This window comes from Falco biarmicus, chromosome 12 (genome assembly GCF_023638135.1).
Source record: "Falco biarmicus isolate bFalBia1 chromosome 12, bFalBia1.pri, whole genome shotgun sequence".
Classification (NCBI taxonomy): Eukaryota; Metazoa; Chordata; class Aves; order Falconiformes; family Falconidae; genus Falco; species Falco biarmicus.
Window position 1 is genome coordinate 10263281 of NC_079299.1, and position 18353 is coordinate 10281633.

At 37.1% G+C, this 18353-nt stretch overlaps 1 protein-coding gene across 1 annotated transcript in view; it reads left to right on the top strand.

Moving 5' to 3' along the window:
- The window catches only part of USH2A (usherin), a 390408-nt gene that overhangs the window by 325466 nt on the left and 46589 nt on the right, over positions 1 to 18353 (top strand). The window contains exons 58-60 of the mRNA XM_056357449.1: positions 3181 to 3339; positions 3977 to 4139; positions 9965 to 10319. Of these exons, the coding sequence (XP_056213424.1) occupies positions 3181 to 3339; positions 3977 to 4139; positions 9965 to 10319 (677 nt within the window). The remainder of the gene's footprint in view (positions 1 to 3180; positions 3340 to 3976; positions 4140 to 9964; positions 10320 to 18353) is intronic.

Below are 18353 nucleotides of genomic sequence, written 5' to 3' on the forward strand. Positions count from 1 at the left end.
CATCAAACCTAATTTGCAGAGTTTTGCACAAAATTGTCCATTAAATGTTATCCAAATATGCCCACAAAAAAACAAGGTTTAGTTTGATTGACTTGTCCCATTGCAAAGTGTGCACCTGCTGTGAAATGAAGTCACAGAGAAAAAAAAGTGGAATAATTTAACTTTTTTATTTGTAAAGATAATCAGGGTTTTTCTGATTACATCTTAACTTCATAAATGTTAAATAACCTATCAGCGTCTAGTTGTTGTAAATTATGAAAAAGAGTATTGCTGGGAATATTAACCAACTAGATCCTTGTTCTTTAGTGAACATGAAAATTCGTTATGGCAGGTTGTCATTGTGCTCATGGTAACTTTGACACCAAATAACAAAACTGCCATTTGCACTTAGGGTAAATTGGTTCACTTGTGCTTTTACGGTTCCTTTTATTCTGACATAAATTTATGAACTCTGGAACTAACCAAGTCGTGTGGTTTCCCAGCTGACTTTAACAAATATGCCCATTTCATTTCCTTCAGTCATCAGAGCACACAAGGTAGTAGTTTCAGACTGGCTGCAGATGCTGAAGGCTATTCTGGAAGAAGGGGTTTATTACAAGTTTCTGTGTTGTACTAGTATGTATTTTTTATTTTTCAGATTATAAAGTGATCCTTTGATCTTAGCATTTGATGAATTTAATCAAATTGTAGAAGGATTTCCATTGGATATTGGGATTTTTCAGGATGTTACTTAGTTTTATTTACAATTTCATGTGCACTGTTTGAGAATATTTTTTCTCCTGAGTATATTTATTATTGGCATAATTCCTAATATAGTGCAAATTTAGCAGAACTTTAAGATTTTCAGCTTTGGTTGTTGGCATTTTTTGGTACCATTTCTGCTGAGATACGGACTGAATGTGGGACATGGATAGGTCAATTATTTTGAAATAAGTGTCCTTTGCTTCATATCGATGGGTGGATGCAGCTGTCCTTATTTGTATTTAATCTTCCTTGAGAAATCAAGCATTCTGAATAGTTCAAATTTCAAAGGTTTCTGGTGAATTTTGCCTAGAATAAATGCACTGATCAGATGCACAAAAGTGAATTATGTGTCACTTTCATAAGATAGTGAGGTTTTCTGGATGAAATATCTGGTCTGTTGTCAGGACTGGAGAAGAAGGGGACATTAACTAGGAGATTTAAAAAAGGTTTCTATTTGATGTATTGTCTACCATTTCAAGCTCACTTTCAGATCTGTTGTGTCCTTTACAGACACCCCCATTATAGAAAAAAGGGGGAAAAAAAAGGAAAAAAGAAAAAAAAAGTAGTTTAGCTGTAATTTTATATCTTTAATTACTGGTATAATTATGCAATGCACATTCAAGTGCACTCTTCTGGAGCATTTCATCTTCCGTGTATGACGGACAAAAAATAATCTTGGTTGCAGAAGCCATCTACTTCAAGATCACCTCTCATAGGTTTACTTTGTAATACCCTTTACAATTTTAAAAGTTGTTTTTCTATTATTCAATTTTTAATGATTAGATCTTGGTGTTTTCCTTGAAACTAGTACACTGAAAAAGGAAAACTGTACAGTGGGATTTTTGCACTTCCCATCTCCTTTTTTCACCTCTTCCAACGACTAATATCAGCATCATTTTTCTTCCTGTAAGCTGAACAGTTGGATAAGACTGAAGTCATGCTTCCGTTTCAGGGCTGTTTTTTCAGATTTTTAATCTAATGGCATTTCCTTTGTCTAGCACCTAGTGAGGCAGCAGCATCTTATTTCTTTGGGATTTTTATTTCCTCTTTTTCTTCTGAGAATTGCAAAACCTTTGTATTTCAAAGATTTTTCTGATCTTCCAAAGTACAACAATTGTTTATAGTACCACAAATAAATTTTAAATCTCTCTGATTTCTTGTAAACTTTTTATTTTTTGTTAATGTGCATATTCACATACATACTCATCTAAAAGATGCACAACAATAAGGAAAAAATGCTCTTTGTAGCTTAAGGGTAATAGTGTCAATGGTAGGTGCTTTATCAGAAAAGGATCAAGACCACAATTAGGAGAAGGAATGGGGTTATTTTCTGAAGTGATGAATGGAAAGATTCTCAAGATCTGCTCATAGGCCTCTGGTTCTTGGTGGCATCACAAAGACATCTCTGTGATATCTAAAGTAGGTGTGTTGAAAGAGAAATTCTCTTACTAGTCAGATACATCTTGACTCATTTCAGAAGGGTACCTTGTCTACTTTGTTCTTAAGACTGCCTTATGTAACTGGAGAATGAAGGAAACACTTAACAGACACTCTTCTTTGGCTGTTCCCTTACTTACTTTTATGAGATTGCTTCTGTCTGCATAGAACAGTTTATAGACAAAAAAATAAAAAGCCTACAGCCCATTTCCTAATTAGAAAACCATACCAAAACAAAACAAAACAACCCCTTGAGAAGTCATGTAGGAGGAATCAAGAAAGGAAGTTCTGCCGGTCATTCTAAGCACATGGCACATGGCTTAGCTTGTTCTTGCAGAGAAACTGATTTTTTTCAGCTTCCAAACAGAACTGAAGAATTAGGAATTGACAGCATGGGAAGAAGAATAAATGGGCAAAATGTTTGAACTAAAAGAAAACAGTAAAAATGAAGGGGGTTTACTTCAACACAAACTAAACAGTTTGGTTTTATACTCAGTTGAAATGATATGTTTCTTGATTCAAGCTAGTGTATTGTACTTTAGTGGTAAAGCAGGCTAAGAACCTACACTCAGCTACTGCTGCTGGGCTAAAAAGGGATAATTTGCTAAATGGTGGCAATTCAGTCTTTTGATCATATGACTCTCTATTCAAACAGCAGTGCTTAGTAGCTGTTGCCCCTCCAAAATAAAGAAATAAAAGCTCTGTCATTCCAAGTCATAAGGTCACACCTTCCAAAAGCAGCAATTGCAACACTAGCATTGACTGAATTGAATTTTGATTTTTAACTAAGAACTGTAATGCCTATCTTCAAGTTGTGATCTGCAGATGGATCTGTTTCAGTTTATATTTAAATGGTTGTAGTTTCCAAAGGAGGCAGTAGGTAAACCCTCCAGAGGGGGCTTACATTTAAAATTGCATATGATGAATGCCTCTTTGAAGTTGTCCTGCACTGTTGTTAGTATTTCAGATAATCACTGGTTCTTTTCTGTCTCACAACAGGGATATTCATTGTCAATGTGCCTTTGGAATACAACATCTTACTAAATGCGAGCAGTCCCACTCTACTGGTGAAGCCCGTAGGACAAGCACTTTTTACATTTGTCGATGGCCTAGATCCCTACACCCTGTATGAGATAAGAATACAAGCATGCCAGAATGGTTAGATGATTTTAAAAGACTCACCTCTGTGACTTGAAGGGAATGGAGATTTTCCAGATAGATTCAACTCAGCAAAAGAGATAAAATCTTATTCCTACATTGGATTTAAATGTTTACCTAGTACAAAGAAAGCCTAGCATTGAATGAAACATTAAATATTTCTTCATGTTATATCAGAAATATTTTAAATGGAGATTTAAAAAATGTATTTTAGTTAACGTGCCATTTTATTAAAAGCTCTTCACAAATACCTTAACAATTTTTGAAAATGTGCATACAGGGCAAAATCAGTTCTGTAACTGTTACCAACAAGAAGTGGTTATTATAAAGACAGGAGAGCCCAAATATTACAAAATTACTTGACTTTAATGGAAATTTTCAAAATCCCATTGAAATGAGTTTTTCTAAAATGACACTTTGGAAGCAATTCTCATCTGCACTGGTGAAAATCAGGAGTAATTAATCAATGGAGTTTTTAAATGGTGGTAATTTAAATAAGTCTTTAATAATGAAATGAGGTGAAATGAGGCACTGTTTCATCAGGAGCTTCTTTACTTGAGATTCATTTGCTTTTACTGTTTCTTTTTTGTTATTGAGAAAGAAGCTGTTATCACTAAGCAAACTTCGGGTTTTGTAGGTGGATGTGGAGTGGGTGGTCTGACATATTCAAGAACTGCTGAAGCACCTCCTAAAGATTTGAGCCCACCTATCGTTAAAGCAATGGGAACTGCGCTCGTAGAAGTGAAATGGGCACCACCTAGGAAGCCAAATGGCATCATTACTAACTACTTTATTCACAGGTAAATGCTTTTATCACCTCAGATTCTTGGCCTTATTGAACTGTTCATTTCTTTATTCCTTGATATACTGGGAGTTTTAAAAAAAGTAGAAGTATATGGTGAAATATATATTACCTTTCAAATGCTAATGTAAGATGCTGGATCTACAAATGGCAAAAAGCAAGTGAAAATATATTTTTAAAAATTCAAAGGGATAGAGAAAAATTATAGGATAGATACTCTCACTGTGCTTGCCCAGACCTCTAGGTACATTCTTCCATCCTCTCTGATAGACAGTTCAGGAGTTTGGAATGGAAACAGCAGTAATTCACCATTTTAAAAGGGAAAAAAGGGTATTTAAGTTCCTAACACAGATCAAATTTCCAAGATAAATAATTATGTTCCTGTTTGTAAGTAATCTGTAGTGTGATTACAGTGCATCTATTTGCGTTCCTTGCTGTTTATATTCAGCTGCCCTTTCTAGGTGGTTGACTGACATACCCTCAATGCCTATGAGCAGCTTCATGAGCCCTGTGTGAGGACTTTGCAGATATCTGTGTTTAGGGAAGCATCAAAGTAGCAGAGCACTGACATCTGTTGTGCCCACTGACCCTTTTTTAAAAGCTTGCTGAAGGGACCTTCTTGAATAGCTTCAGAAAGTCAGAGAATATAAAAAAACTCAAGCCATGTATTGGAGAGAAATTTAAACTCTGAAGTTCCTGGTTTTCCCAGCTCTAAATATGTGTAGTAAACACATGCTGGGCTGAACCTAGCCTCCCACAAAGAGTTTGGGACATTTTATTGTATTAGAGCTGCGACTGAGAAGACAGGGAATCCAATTACCTTTTGGAATCAGCAGTGATAATTAATATAAATTCACTTTTTCCTTATACACTTTAGTAGTCTCTAAAAATTCCTGCTGTCTTGAAATATCCTTTTGTTTGCCTTTTTTAAATTGTCTGTTAAAAATAATATAAAAAAAAAAGTCCCACCCCTGTATAAAGAGGAATAAAATGTATGTTATAGCCCAAGACATGTCTTCACTGTGTTGGTTTTGTAAATAAAGCCGATGATTACCGCTGCTATTCCATGGCAACCATAGAATGGGAAAACAGGAAATATAATGCAGAAAGCCTGCTTCAGTGAAAAATACTGTAAATTGAATTTGACAGCATTTGATGGCATTTGATTATTCTAGTCACAGCCAAACAATGATATAAAGAGTAATATGAAACAGAATGTGTTACTGCCTAGCAGACTCAAAAGCAATAAACCTTCCTCCAATGTGACACAATCACTTCACAATCATAATTGTAGCCTGTTTGATACCTCTGAGTACAGCAGAAGGGCACTGACTGACATAGATACATTTTGTTTTTTATTTAAAGTGAAATGAAAATGGCGCACTGGGGCTCCAGATACAATCGGTATATTCACCTACATAGGCATGAATCACTTGGCAGTTATTTCAGCTGAAGTTTAAATGTGCTTAGACAACAACAATATCAAATCTTTCTCAGATAGCTGCAAAAAAAATCAGAAATGGGATGTAAGCACATAGTTCTTTTTCATTTTGTAGCCACACATAGTCTTATGTTGTTATAGCAGCAAGCCTGCAGTATTTCTATGGGAGGTTATGGCATGTAATTTCTTCTTCATCATGTGCCTCTTCCTTACTGCATCACCACCAAAATAAATTCATTTAACTTCAAAACCTGGAATGCTTGGGGAGCTACTGTGTGTACTGAACTTTGCATTAAAATGGCAGGACTTGTGCTTTAGTCTAGAATCATAAAAGCACTTGCAAGTTTGCAGCCATTTTGCTAGAAACCAAAAAATTAAAATGTTAGTTTATGATAAAAGAGATGGTGACATTTTATTTTTGATTCATATAGAGGTTTTAAACAGAGATCTGAGGCTTTAAAACTCCTAGCAAGGACCACAACTTAGAAGAGATTCTGAATGAGAAAAGATTATGAGACAATCCCCAATCTACTTCTCTTCCCATTCATCATTACATAACATCCCTGTGACAGCCACAGAAGTTGTCAGTCTGGAAAAATAATATTATGGAAATAGGTGATGTATTTCTTGCTGTATTTAATACAATATAGGGCACATCAGCTGATAGAACCGCTCTCTGTTGACCACTAGCATGCACTCTGTAGGATGCACATGAGATGACTCTTAAAAGAAATATTGCCTGTAAAATTATAAGTATTTTGGTTCTTGCTTAAGGCAGTGTCTGAATTTCTGTCAAAGTGTCTATGTCATGTTCAGTAAGATTGTATTATTTAGTGTATATATATGTGAGTTTGTAATGTAGCTCTCATTAGGTGAGCAATCCTGATGGTGACAATGTAGCAGAAAAATCAACAGGCAATTTAAGATAGAGGACATGTCTCAGTGGCTGTTGACTGTTGTGACTTGCAGTGTAGAGGCTTCTAGACTGACTCTATGATTAATTAATCGCCTACCCTTGTATCCTTAACTGTGAGCTGCACCAGATGGGTTCCAAGGTATGTATATTAGTAGAGTAGTGGTTTAGTATAAGAATCCTTATGGATAGATATGTCATGGAGTGTAAGAATTCCTGAAGGGTTTTATTTATACCTGTAATTGATAAAATACCTAACCTAAACTAGCATGTTACCTGCAATAGTCTCAAATGCCTTTTGTTCACTTTTTGACATCAAAACTTGTAAACCCCTCCCCCCCCCCAAAAAAAAATAATAATAAATAAATGTACAAACTACATTAGTATAGATTTGTTGAATCCAAATGGGAAGTCAGGCTGCTTTATTTTAATTGGATGTGAAACTGTAGAGGGGGAGCACTGCTGATGTTGCATTATTCTCCCACATTTGACAGTGCGATTCCCTGGCTGTTTGAATCTTACCCCAGGACTTCTCAGTGTTTCTAGAAATAACTCACTACCACTCTGGTAAGGAAAACAGCAGGCACTGCTAAAACATGTACTTTTGTTGCATGGTGAAAGGTAAACATGGGAGGAATAATTCTGGGTTGACCTGCAAGACCTCAGGGATTCACTGAGTCTCCTTCCACGTAAGAAAGCTGAGGGGTGACTGTTGCAGTTAGTGTTGCTGCAGTCCTCCGCATAGAGCTCTAGAGTCAACTGTCACAAAGAGGATTATATTCTCCTCTTTGTGTCATCTGGCTCAGATTGGCAGTGGGGCAGGGAGAATTTGCCCTTATAAAAACAACTGTATCTGAGCATCTTTAAAATGAATATAAGCAGCAAATCAGACTGTGCAGATGAAGAGACAGCTTCCAGCTCTCGGAAATGTTATTCTCCTTTGCAGCTCATTGTACATAAGAAACACTTCCAGTTAAATGAGCAGTTGAATCTTAAATCTTAAGACAATTGAAATGATTACAGACTGTTCAACCACTTCTGTTCAAAGTTTATTCATACATGAAGATATTCTGGTTTTTAGCACTACAGATGGAACCATTTACCTAACCATAAGTTTCATTCATTAAATATTCAGCAGTAATAAGAGCTAAATACTTAACCAGACTACATTGTACAGCTTTGCTTGTAGATGAGCTTACAGTTTGATCTTTTAGTGTGAAAAACAGTTTATCACAGTTTCAGAAATTTATAAAACAACATAAATTTGTGTATTCATTTAAATGCCATACTGCTTGGTCAGACAAGACATATTAAATGTGATTTTATTGCACTAAAGTATACTCACTTTTCATTTGTCTGCAGAGATTTTTTTTTTAGGCATGTTTTTGAGCACATGCAGGAAAGACTATATTTTTAGGTGCAGGAGAAAGTCATAGTAGTGATTCACCTTTCAGAATTATATGCCTTACATTAAGTCAGTGAACAGCATCTAAGGGAGAGTTCTGCATAAAGCTTAATTTGCCATTACAATAGAGCATGGGAAAGTGTATTAAAAATAGATGATAAAATTTTGGGGTCAATGGGAAATTTTGTACCCTGACTCTTCCAGACATTTTGTTGCAAGACAGAGAATTGCTAGGGTATCTTTCCTGCCTGTTCTACCTGGCATGCTTCACCCAGTTCTGCCAACCAATTCTCAGTATCAACACATCTTATATTTTGTGTATTTCACTACACAAGAGACGTCATACCTCAAAACCCTTCTTTTTTCAAACTCACACTTTAATCCTTCTAAATTAAACAGTGTTCATATTGCCTGCTTGTCTCAGAGTTTAGCAAAAATTCTTTAGTTTCATATAAGAAAATAATGTATTCATGCATGCCTTATATATGCATATACACAAAGGATGAATAAACAGCTGTGTACACACATGCATTCATTATGTTGTTCATATTTGCTTGTAAATACCTGGGTATATATTATTACAAGCAGCTAAGATTATAATTTGTAAAAAATTGTTGCATTTTGTATTTTTAAAGTAATTTCTGGGTTGGTCTAACAAAATAAAATCTGACAGAATTCTGTGAAATACAGATTTTCTCTTGCCAAAGAAATGTTCTTCAGCTTTTCTGTGTGTGTAGTGATGATGACACCCAGTACTCAGACAAACCAATTTTACTTCTGCAAATTTGCCCTACTTGCAATAGAAGTGGCAGATAATGTAATTTGCTTTTTGTTGTTGGCACAGAGGGTGAAAGTGCTTTTACGTTCTGCAGAGGCCAAGGTTCCTGTGAAGAGTAGGAGAAATACTTAAATTCATATGCAGTACAGCACAACCATCATTGAGATTTATCACAGTGTTTAAATGTAACCAACTTAATTTCACACAAACATTTTTATGCCAACTGAAAGAATTGATTTGATAACTGTTTTGGAGATGAGTGCTCGCCTTATTACAACTGTTGTAAATTATATACTAGAAGGGGCCACATTAGAAAGGGACTGAGGATCATCTGTAATCTCCTTTGATACTCAGAATATCACCAGGTCCAACACAAACATCTGTAGTAGGAATGTTATATATGTGTATGTGTGTGTATGTATAGATACAGATATATATACGTACATACAAAAATAAAAATCCATTGTGCCAAAAGCCTATACAGTGAATTGTCTTCATATATCTTAAGGTTGCATTTTTAAACAAATACAGCATTGGAAAAAATATGTCATTTATTACAGAAAGCACTACTTGTGATATTTTAATGAGTTTTTGTGATGGAGCTGCAAATTCTGCTATGTTTATGCACAAGGGATTGCTTACTCCAATTGCAAGAACAAATGAGATGTTTATTGTGGGCAAAAAAGAATTTAAAAGTGTACGGCTTTGGTTTTGAGGGCATGATAGAATATTTATCCTTTGTTCACTAGGTAACGCTTTTCTCAAGTAAATTGGTCATAAGTTTTCCATGAGGGATCCTGAGATGAGTACATCCATAAATAGTTTGATTCTCAGAAATGTTGAAATTTGCACCCATTTGCAATTCAAGTCATTACTTAGCAACTACTTGTGGATTTAAAAGTTAAAATTCTAAATTCTGAAAGTCTCATATCTAATGTGTTCTATCCTAAGTGGACAGTATGCTATTGTATTGCTACTCTGCTACTATGGACTGGTACAGCACACTTGTTTGACATATTTTGTAGTTTTCTTCTAGATAAAGGAGAATAATTAAATGATTGCCTCAAAAAATCTTTTCTTCACTACTCTAGCACCTAACACAAGTTCAGGGAAATGCTTTTAAGATGCAGAGATAGGTAGGCAGTTCCTTGCGTGTGTGTAATGTGTAGAAGTAAGTTCTTTACTTCTCTGAAGTACAGCTTGAAGTTAGAACTTCAGCACCTACTACCGTGGGACTGTTAAAGTTATTTTCAATTTTAAACACAGTCCCTTTGATTTCATTTCAGACGTCCTGTGGGCAGTCAGGAAGAGCTGCTTTTGTTCATCTGGACTGAAGGACCTTTGGAATTTATTGATGCATCTGATGCTCTACAGCCTTTCACCCTCTATGAATATCGTGCCAGAGCTCAAAATGCTGTGGGGTCAGTGGACAGCCTGTGGGCTTCAATTCAGACTCTGGAGGCTTCCCCATGGGGCATGGAAGCCCCCTGGGCACAAGCGACAAGTGCGTACTCGGTGTGGTTGAACTGGACCCAGCCTGTCTCTCCCAATGGTGTTATATCTCTGTATCGAGTAGTCTATCAAGAAAAACGCAGTGATCCCACGTTTAGCATGCCAGCTGTTACAGCACTAACCGTAACGGTAAGAACTGGACCACAAAAGAGTGGTTTAATTTTTTAGTTGGTTTTACTTTGCTTTGATCTCTGTGGTATTTTAAAGTCTCATTTAATACTGATTGGAAAAGTGGGGTTTCCAATTGCCAGTAGTTTTGTTGGTTTAAGTGTTGTGTTTGGCCCAGTGCAGACCAAACCATTTCACATGAATATCCAAATCCTGGTAGAGGCAAGTAGATTACTGGAAAGCATAGATGGGGTCATGTCTGGAGGAATTAAGCACATGCATGTAACTTTGTCAGCCTTGCTCTGAAAATACTGTCCTGGGCTTTTTGTCTGACTGTTGAAATACTTTCACGAGGTCTGCACAAAGAACAAAAAAATCACTTCTCCTTGTATATAATTTTAGTTTTGTGATTCAGTTGGAATCACAAAGCGAATGAATTCATTAGTAATTACATAGTTCATATATGCAACACATTTGCATGTTTCTCTCATAATTCATTAGTAATTAAAGCAGATCTACTTTTACTTTCATTACATGTACTTATATTAAAATGTAACTTTGCACTGCTAATATGTCTTTCCCTTCAAGGGACTTTCCAAACATTAATGTCTGTAAATATTACATTTCTATTCAGTATGTGAAGGGATAGACTCTGGAAAAGGCAGGTTGTTTTGTGAACTGACTAACAATATTATGTAAATCAGTGACAGAAGTGGTTATGGTTTGTGCAGTTACCGCTGTCCTCCCACCTATATATTGTTACATATAGATATATATAACACATCTTTTCTATAGAAAGACAGCTTACAGATAGTTGACTAAACTGCTCTGTATTAGGACAGATGCTGTACTTGGCAGTCTTCTGAAAATAAGTTTTAGAAAATGGTTAAGGAGTTTGTAATAAAGTTGGGTTTCCTCAACAGGCCACCTCAATTTCATAAACCTAGAATTTTTCCTAAATTATGTTCCTAGGCCATATTTGTATTGAATAACACCGGAAAGCTCCATAATTCTTAATTACCCCAATTACAAATTATCTGTTTGACATTCAAGTTGGCTCCTAAAGAGCTTTCTCTGGAATACTCAATAGTAACCTTAAAGTAACTCCCTCAGACAAATCTCAACATGACAAGATGGGAGATTCCAGCTCGGTAGTTTTACATCCTCTTGTGGTCCCATGGTTCCAAAGCAGTTTTGTGTCTAGCTTCCTGGAAGCCTAAGCAAATTAAGTTGGTAATACAGCTTTTTCTGAAAAAGAAAACGGGTCCTGGACTGAATGATAGGAATATATACTTTTGGCTTCTGAAGTAGTTGCATTCACATTGTAAGTATGCTAGGTTTTAGAAAGTAGATTGGGATTTTGAAGTCATTGAACTTCAGTAGCCTTTCAGTAATTAGCTCCCTTAGCTTGTTTTTAAAAAAATAATCACAATCATAATTGTGATGGGACACCAAGATTTCAAAACCAGTGAAATGACAGGGCTTCTCCTAATACTCTGCTTCAGCAGCATGCAATGTGTTGCTGAGCGTTGGAATTGACCTGGCCGGTCATGCATTGCAATGTCTTCTAAGCATGCCAACAACAACAGAAAATGTCCAAGATGGTTGCATTGTGGGTAATAAAACCTACCAAATGGTCTTTTAAATAATGTTGCCACAGTGTGTTTCTTTAACAGCATCAGTTAAAGGCCTTTTAAATTAACAAGCTATTATTTACTGAATTAGTGTTTTCCTGGCTCCAAAGTCCTTTATTTTCCCCAAACACTATCCTGAATCAAAATGACATCCTGGCAGCATATGTATAGCTGTTCTACTAGTGTTGCAGCAAAGCTGACTTGCATGTTTTTTCTACTGTCCTTTGTCGTGAACATTTATCGATTATTATTTTTGCTACCCTTTTTTATTTCTAAATATTATACTACCCTTTGGGGAGAAATCTTTCTGCACAGCTATTCTATCAGTTGAACTCACTTCAAGCTGCTGTAACTACATTAACTCAATAGAGTTGCTGCTGATATATACTAAGGAGCTGAGGTCTGAATCCTACCTCTTCTGAATATAGCAGAACAGCTGAAGCTTTGAATCAAAGTTATTGACATAAAATGCACAGAGTCCTGTTATCAAAGATATCTTTGGGAGGTCAGGTCAACTATCCCAGCAGGCAAAAACCTGGACACCAACTTTCAGAGTTATAACCCCTTAAAGATAGAATTTTATCATGAAATTGCTGATATATCCTTAACTGTAGCTTTGTGAACGAGACACTTTAATTAAAATGTAATTTTATTGAAGGAACTAGCATTCCAATGATTAAACTTCTGCCCCTTTAAAATATAGCTTTCAGGGGTACTAGGCTAAATCATTTAATCTCCTAAAGCATCTCTATTGGAGCTCCCTCGTGGGATATGCCATTAGTCATTCTCTCACACAAGCTTCCATGTTACAAGCAAGACTTAAAGTATTAAGCGAGCAATGAGTTTGGTCCTTTATTTAATCTGTTAGACTCCATTCTTATCCCATTAGATTATTCCAGAAAAAAAAAGCAGTGCTAGAATCACGGTAGCCAATCCCACCCTTGCTCTTGTTGGTTGCACCCTGGTTGCCTGCCACAGGACATAAAGCTTGACCAAAACCTAAAGCAGAAATACAATCCTGCAGTGACACTGCAGGATACAAATTAAGCCCTTGGTAAAGTCCCTGCAGACTGTTCTAATTTGGCAGCTTCATTTCAGTCCATTTCCAGAACCAAATGAGAAGCATCTTCTGGGTTTTCAAACCATTTGACAGACTTATGCACTCTACCTTCCCAAAATGCAGCTGTTCACTCGCCAGTTAAGGTGCATTAATCTGTACTTGTGTCAAAGGTATGGCTGTCCGGTACCTTAAGGTTATTGCTGACGCCCTGAAATTTTATGCTGCCTAGAAGATAAAAATGAGAACTCAGTTCTGAGAGCAAAAGCTGCTGCCACTCAAATGAACGGAGGATCTCCTGCACCATTGGAAGCGAGTGAAGTACATGTGAGCCGTTTTGAGGCTTTGCAGTTAAAGCAGTGTCACCCATTTCCCTAGCTTGTTTGGCCAGGAGTGTAGTGACAGATGTTAGGTGACAGCAAGTTAAACTGACAGTCTGGTTTATTTGCAGAGCAATGTCAAGTCAAGACTGGTTACAGCAGTACAAGTGTCTCCTGCAATGTCTTCCCAGTTCATTTTAACCCTCTAAAGTAAGAATGATATTTAGTGTCTTATTGACAGCATTAACATGCGACAGATGTGTTTGTAGGGGAATGGAGTGACAGTAAGTTCTCATTTACAGAAATCTGCATAAAGTGACTAGGTTGTCAAGGCAAGCTTCTGACTCTTGTGAACATAGGGCTTAAGCTTGTGAACATAGGACCCAGAGCTGATTTCATCATCAAGCCAGCACCTGCCAAATGGCAAGAAAGCATCACAGCTCTTTAACTGTTATATTCCATACAATGTCGTGAGGTAAAACTGTGGGTAAGTTTGGACTTTTTCTTGGTAGATGTTTTTTGGGTGTGTAATGCTGTTTCTCCCATGACAGTTATATCAAGTATTGGGCTGTTTATCATGAAAAGGAGAATTCAAAGCCAAGAAGATAAGTAAAAAAATACAACTATGTAGCTGTTAGAATGTGCTTGGAGAAGGAAAAGCATCCAGAGGTGAGGGCTGTAAAGAAAAATTCTGCCTGATATGGGCAGTGACTCCCATTATTATTATGTAGGATCAAGGTCTTGGTGTGTCAAATCTGCTTCAGCAGAGTGTAGCTAACAAGTACAGTGTGCTTGTCACAGGTTGCAAGAGATAGGTGTAAGCATTGTAGGCTTTATTCCTGGGAAATCTTAGACCTGTGCCTACCTAGAAGCACAGGTCTACTCACAATGTGTTTTCCAGTATGAGGCTTAGGCCAAATTTATATTACAAGGCTTTTTTTTTTGGCACAGCTATGTCAGCTAGGGGTGTAAAAAGTTAACACATCTCTTAGCTGATACCACTGCACCAGCAAAGCCTTTGTTTTGGATGCAGCTATGCTAATGGTTGAGAACACGTTGGCTTACCTTACATTATTTGAGGAGATGGTATATAACTCCACTGTCCAAGCTCCTCTTGGAAGATGCTTCATCTATGGTAGGGAAATCTGTACGCATGTTGCAGAATAGCAATAACAATAGAGACTTTGATAGGAGGATGAGGCTTTGGCTTGCATGATTATATTGTTGTAACCAGACGGTAATTTGTATATTGAATGTATAACCAGAGTAAAAATAATAAATAAAGCCTACTTGCTGGAAAACTCCATAGAAAATATATCAGAAGTCATCTTAAGTAGCCAGTACTGCCATAAAGAGATGTTTTCTATGGAAGATTTTACAGATATCTGGAATCTCACATCCAGAGTTAGTTCCTTTCTATTAATAACATTCAGAAATAAATACATCTGTGTGTGATCCTTCTTTTCTGTTTCCTCATATAGACCAGTGAACATCTGGCAGCATTAGAGATGAGATACTGTGTAGTTACTAACTCCCTTGTACATAACATTATTGGGTAATGCAGTACACAGGACTGTACATGACAACTTCCATCTAGCCATGAAGATTGTAGCCACACAAATAAGAAAAAATATGCCAAAGAGAGTGATCGGTGAAACCTTTTTATACATGCCAGTTTCACATGCCTGGGAAATGGACTACGCTCTAAGAAAACAAGATGAGAGTAAATGCATGAATCCCTGCACATGCCATAAATTCAGAAGATGTGCTACTTAGCAAAGAATGAAAGCCGTAAACGGCAGTGGAGGGCAAAAGTTAATTAGGCTACTGTGCTGCTGTTAGTGAGTGGAAGGTAGCCACAACCAGAAACAAGATGGCTGCTCAGCAGTGCCCTAATACAGCCAAAAGATCATCTCCTTAGCTCTGCAAGGGCTTGTGGGTTAGGGGGAAATCATACACAGATGACTAATTTTTTTATGGTTCACAGCCGATCAAAGTGAAATTCAGCAGCTGTTCAGGACAAGTGACCACTCTAACGGCTGTAATATAACCTGCTAAATAGAGAGGGAATTGCATGAGAGCAAGAGGTTAGCTGTGATTATCGGCAGGTGAGTGCTTTATTGAAGTTGAAAGACCATTAACATTGATGGAGTAATTATTTCAACTTGAAAGTAATTACCTTGATGGGTGATAACTTCTCCAGTGTTCCCAGATTTGATTGGACCAAACAGTTGTGAACTCTTGAAGCCTAGAAAAATATTACAAAAATACTGCAATGTTTAAATTACTGAAACCACTGTTAGAGTATTTTAATTATGCCTAACAGTGAAAAGATTTTAACTTACAACAACTGGTGACCTCTCATGTATAGAGACGTTTGCTTTCTAATTCCAATGAAATGATCCACGCCTACTACTACATGTGTGCTGTATGTGATGGGTCTGCAAATGAATCATTTGATTTAAATGCAGTTTTTAAGATTCAAAGCCTCGTTAGCACAGTTTCAGGAAGGGCTTGTACTGGAATTGCTGTAATTGTTTTATTTGCCAGGAAAGCCCAGTAATATAAAATGCTTCCCGTGTTTTAATCTCTAGACCTCTTAAGCTTACACAGGATGAATACAGGACAAGTGCTCCTTCACATTGAAGGCTGCTAAAAGAAAAAAAAAAAAGTGTGTGAGGCAATCTGTGTCTCACAGATTCTGTTGTTTCCATGCTGCTGCAGAATATGCTGGATTTGGCACTACAGCTCTGTTTAAATAAGCATTTGGATTGGCACTACGATGCCCCTCCAAGAAACTGATTAAGTGCTTCAATAAGCCCCACCTATCAAGGCAGACATGTAGAATTGTCTAGTTAGAGCAGAAAGGATGAAAAGGATTGTTGCACAACTTCGATGATTTTGAAGTGGTGTGGTAATAGAACTGGACGAGAAAGGTGAGAGAGAAAGAGAGAGGCTTCAGCTTCTCTATTTATACCATCCTTGTTGTAACCAAGGCCACTTCACTGTCTCCTGGATGCTTTCGGCAGCCACAGAAACAGCTTTAGACCCTGCTGGCACTCTGCCAAGGAATCTTTGCATCCTCGTGAGTTAGAGTGCGGGGTAGCGGGGAGAGGTTTCTCTGGTGTCTGTGAGGTCTTAATATGTTGTCAGGCAACTGGCAATTTGGATTAGTGAAGGTTACAGCAAAGGAGGTTTTCATTCATTTATTTATTTATTTATTTTACTATTTTCTCCCTAATTCAGTGTGCAACATGAAGTTAACATAACTTTGCCCTTCGATACATTTTTGGACCAGAAGTAAAAACACTGATAGGGTTATGTCTGACCATGCCAAATCACACACTCTAGACTGACTAGACCCGAGCGCCTTGGATCAATAGGTAATTTTTTTCTACAAATAAATTAGTTCCCTGTTCAGAAATATCTGGTGTATTTTATCCTTGGGTTTCTCCTTGTGCAAGATCCAGTTTTCACCCATTCCATAAGTCTTTTGATGAGTGAAACACATGTAGAATTAGGTCTTTTGGTGGATATTTAAAATGTCGGACTTTAGACATCTAACCTAGTTATGCTATTCGTAACCATGAATGTCCTCTATAGACCATGAAACCTCCAGAACTTCTAAGGCATGGACATTTACCTTCCTTGGGCTGCAGCTGTTCACACGAGACTGCTTTCCTCTAGTGCATTTGTGTGCCACTACTGGCATGTCAGTCAAAAGAAGGTGGTTGATTTTAAGCTGATTAATCAGCTGGTCTTTTCTAACCCACATAACGGGATTATGGAGGTTGACAGATTTAAAAGATGGTACCCTCTGACAGAAAGATGGTCATGGGCAGCAGTCTGGAAGTGGTAATCTTTTCAATTTGTATACCTGCAGTCATAAGAGGAGAGGTGACCACATGACAAAGCCTAAAGTCAGATGCCTAAAATGAGATTGTGTAAATGCTCCATGTGCTGTTTCTCTCTATATGTTTTTATATGTATGTTTTTCTTTATGGTGTCTTTCTGTAATTCTTACATTTCAGTTGTGAGAATAAGGTTTAGCTAATCAGGCACTGTGGAAAAATACCATTGACAGGTTTTTTACTAATTTGGAGAAACAAAATAGCAAAACAGAAACCCCTACTAACCTTCACCTTATTAATTATAATTTGATAAGATATGAATTATGGTATGAAATACGATATATTAATTTTATATAATATGAGGGACATTGTTCCCTTTGTGCCATGTTTGTGTGACTACACTAAATCCGCTTTAAAAACAAGGTTTTGGTAAGCTAAAGATGTTTTTTCATAAATAAGCAGGAAATAAAAATGGAGAAGGAGGCGGCAGAAATTTGTTGGGTAATATGTACAGCTGTTTTTCAAATCAGATATCTGTTTAAAAATGCTTAATTGGATTTGACTAGATTTTAATTCATGTTTAACCAACATTCTTAAGTGGATGTATCAGGCAACTTCAAGATAACGCTCTTTGTTGGTAAAGTCGTAGGGCAGCTTCCTAAATCCCCAGGGTCATGCCCAACAGCTACCAATACAGGAATTCTTCAGCTGATAATTAAAAAGGCCACCCCCACCCCCATCCTATTCCCCTGCCCACTCCCCTCCACAAATAAAGTCTTTTATTCAAATTGGCTGAGAAGTCTTATGTCATATGCTCATATTTCATAGGGAATTTTAACAAGCAATAGGTAATTTTAATAAACAGAATCCTACCTCTTTTTTTAAAAAAGCAAGATCAAGCCATATGACTCATGGGAATTGGTAATATAACATAGAGCCTCGTACCGCTGGGGACTCCATTTGAATCTAATCCAGGTCTACAGTCACCAAAGTCATTCTCATCAAACAGCCGTGGGGTGTCCTACGCAAGATAAGTTTAGTATTCTCAGCTGACCTCCTGTCCTTTCTCTTTACTGCTCCCTTTTGAATCCATTCCCATCACTCAGCGTCACAGCCTCATTCAAGCTCATCTCCCCTATGCTTGTTGCAGTTTCCCATTTTCTGCCTGCCAAGTGACCTCTCTCTCTCCTCCT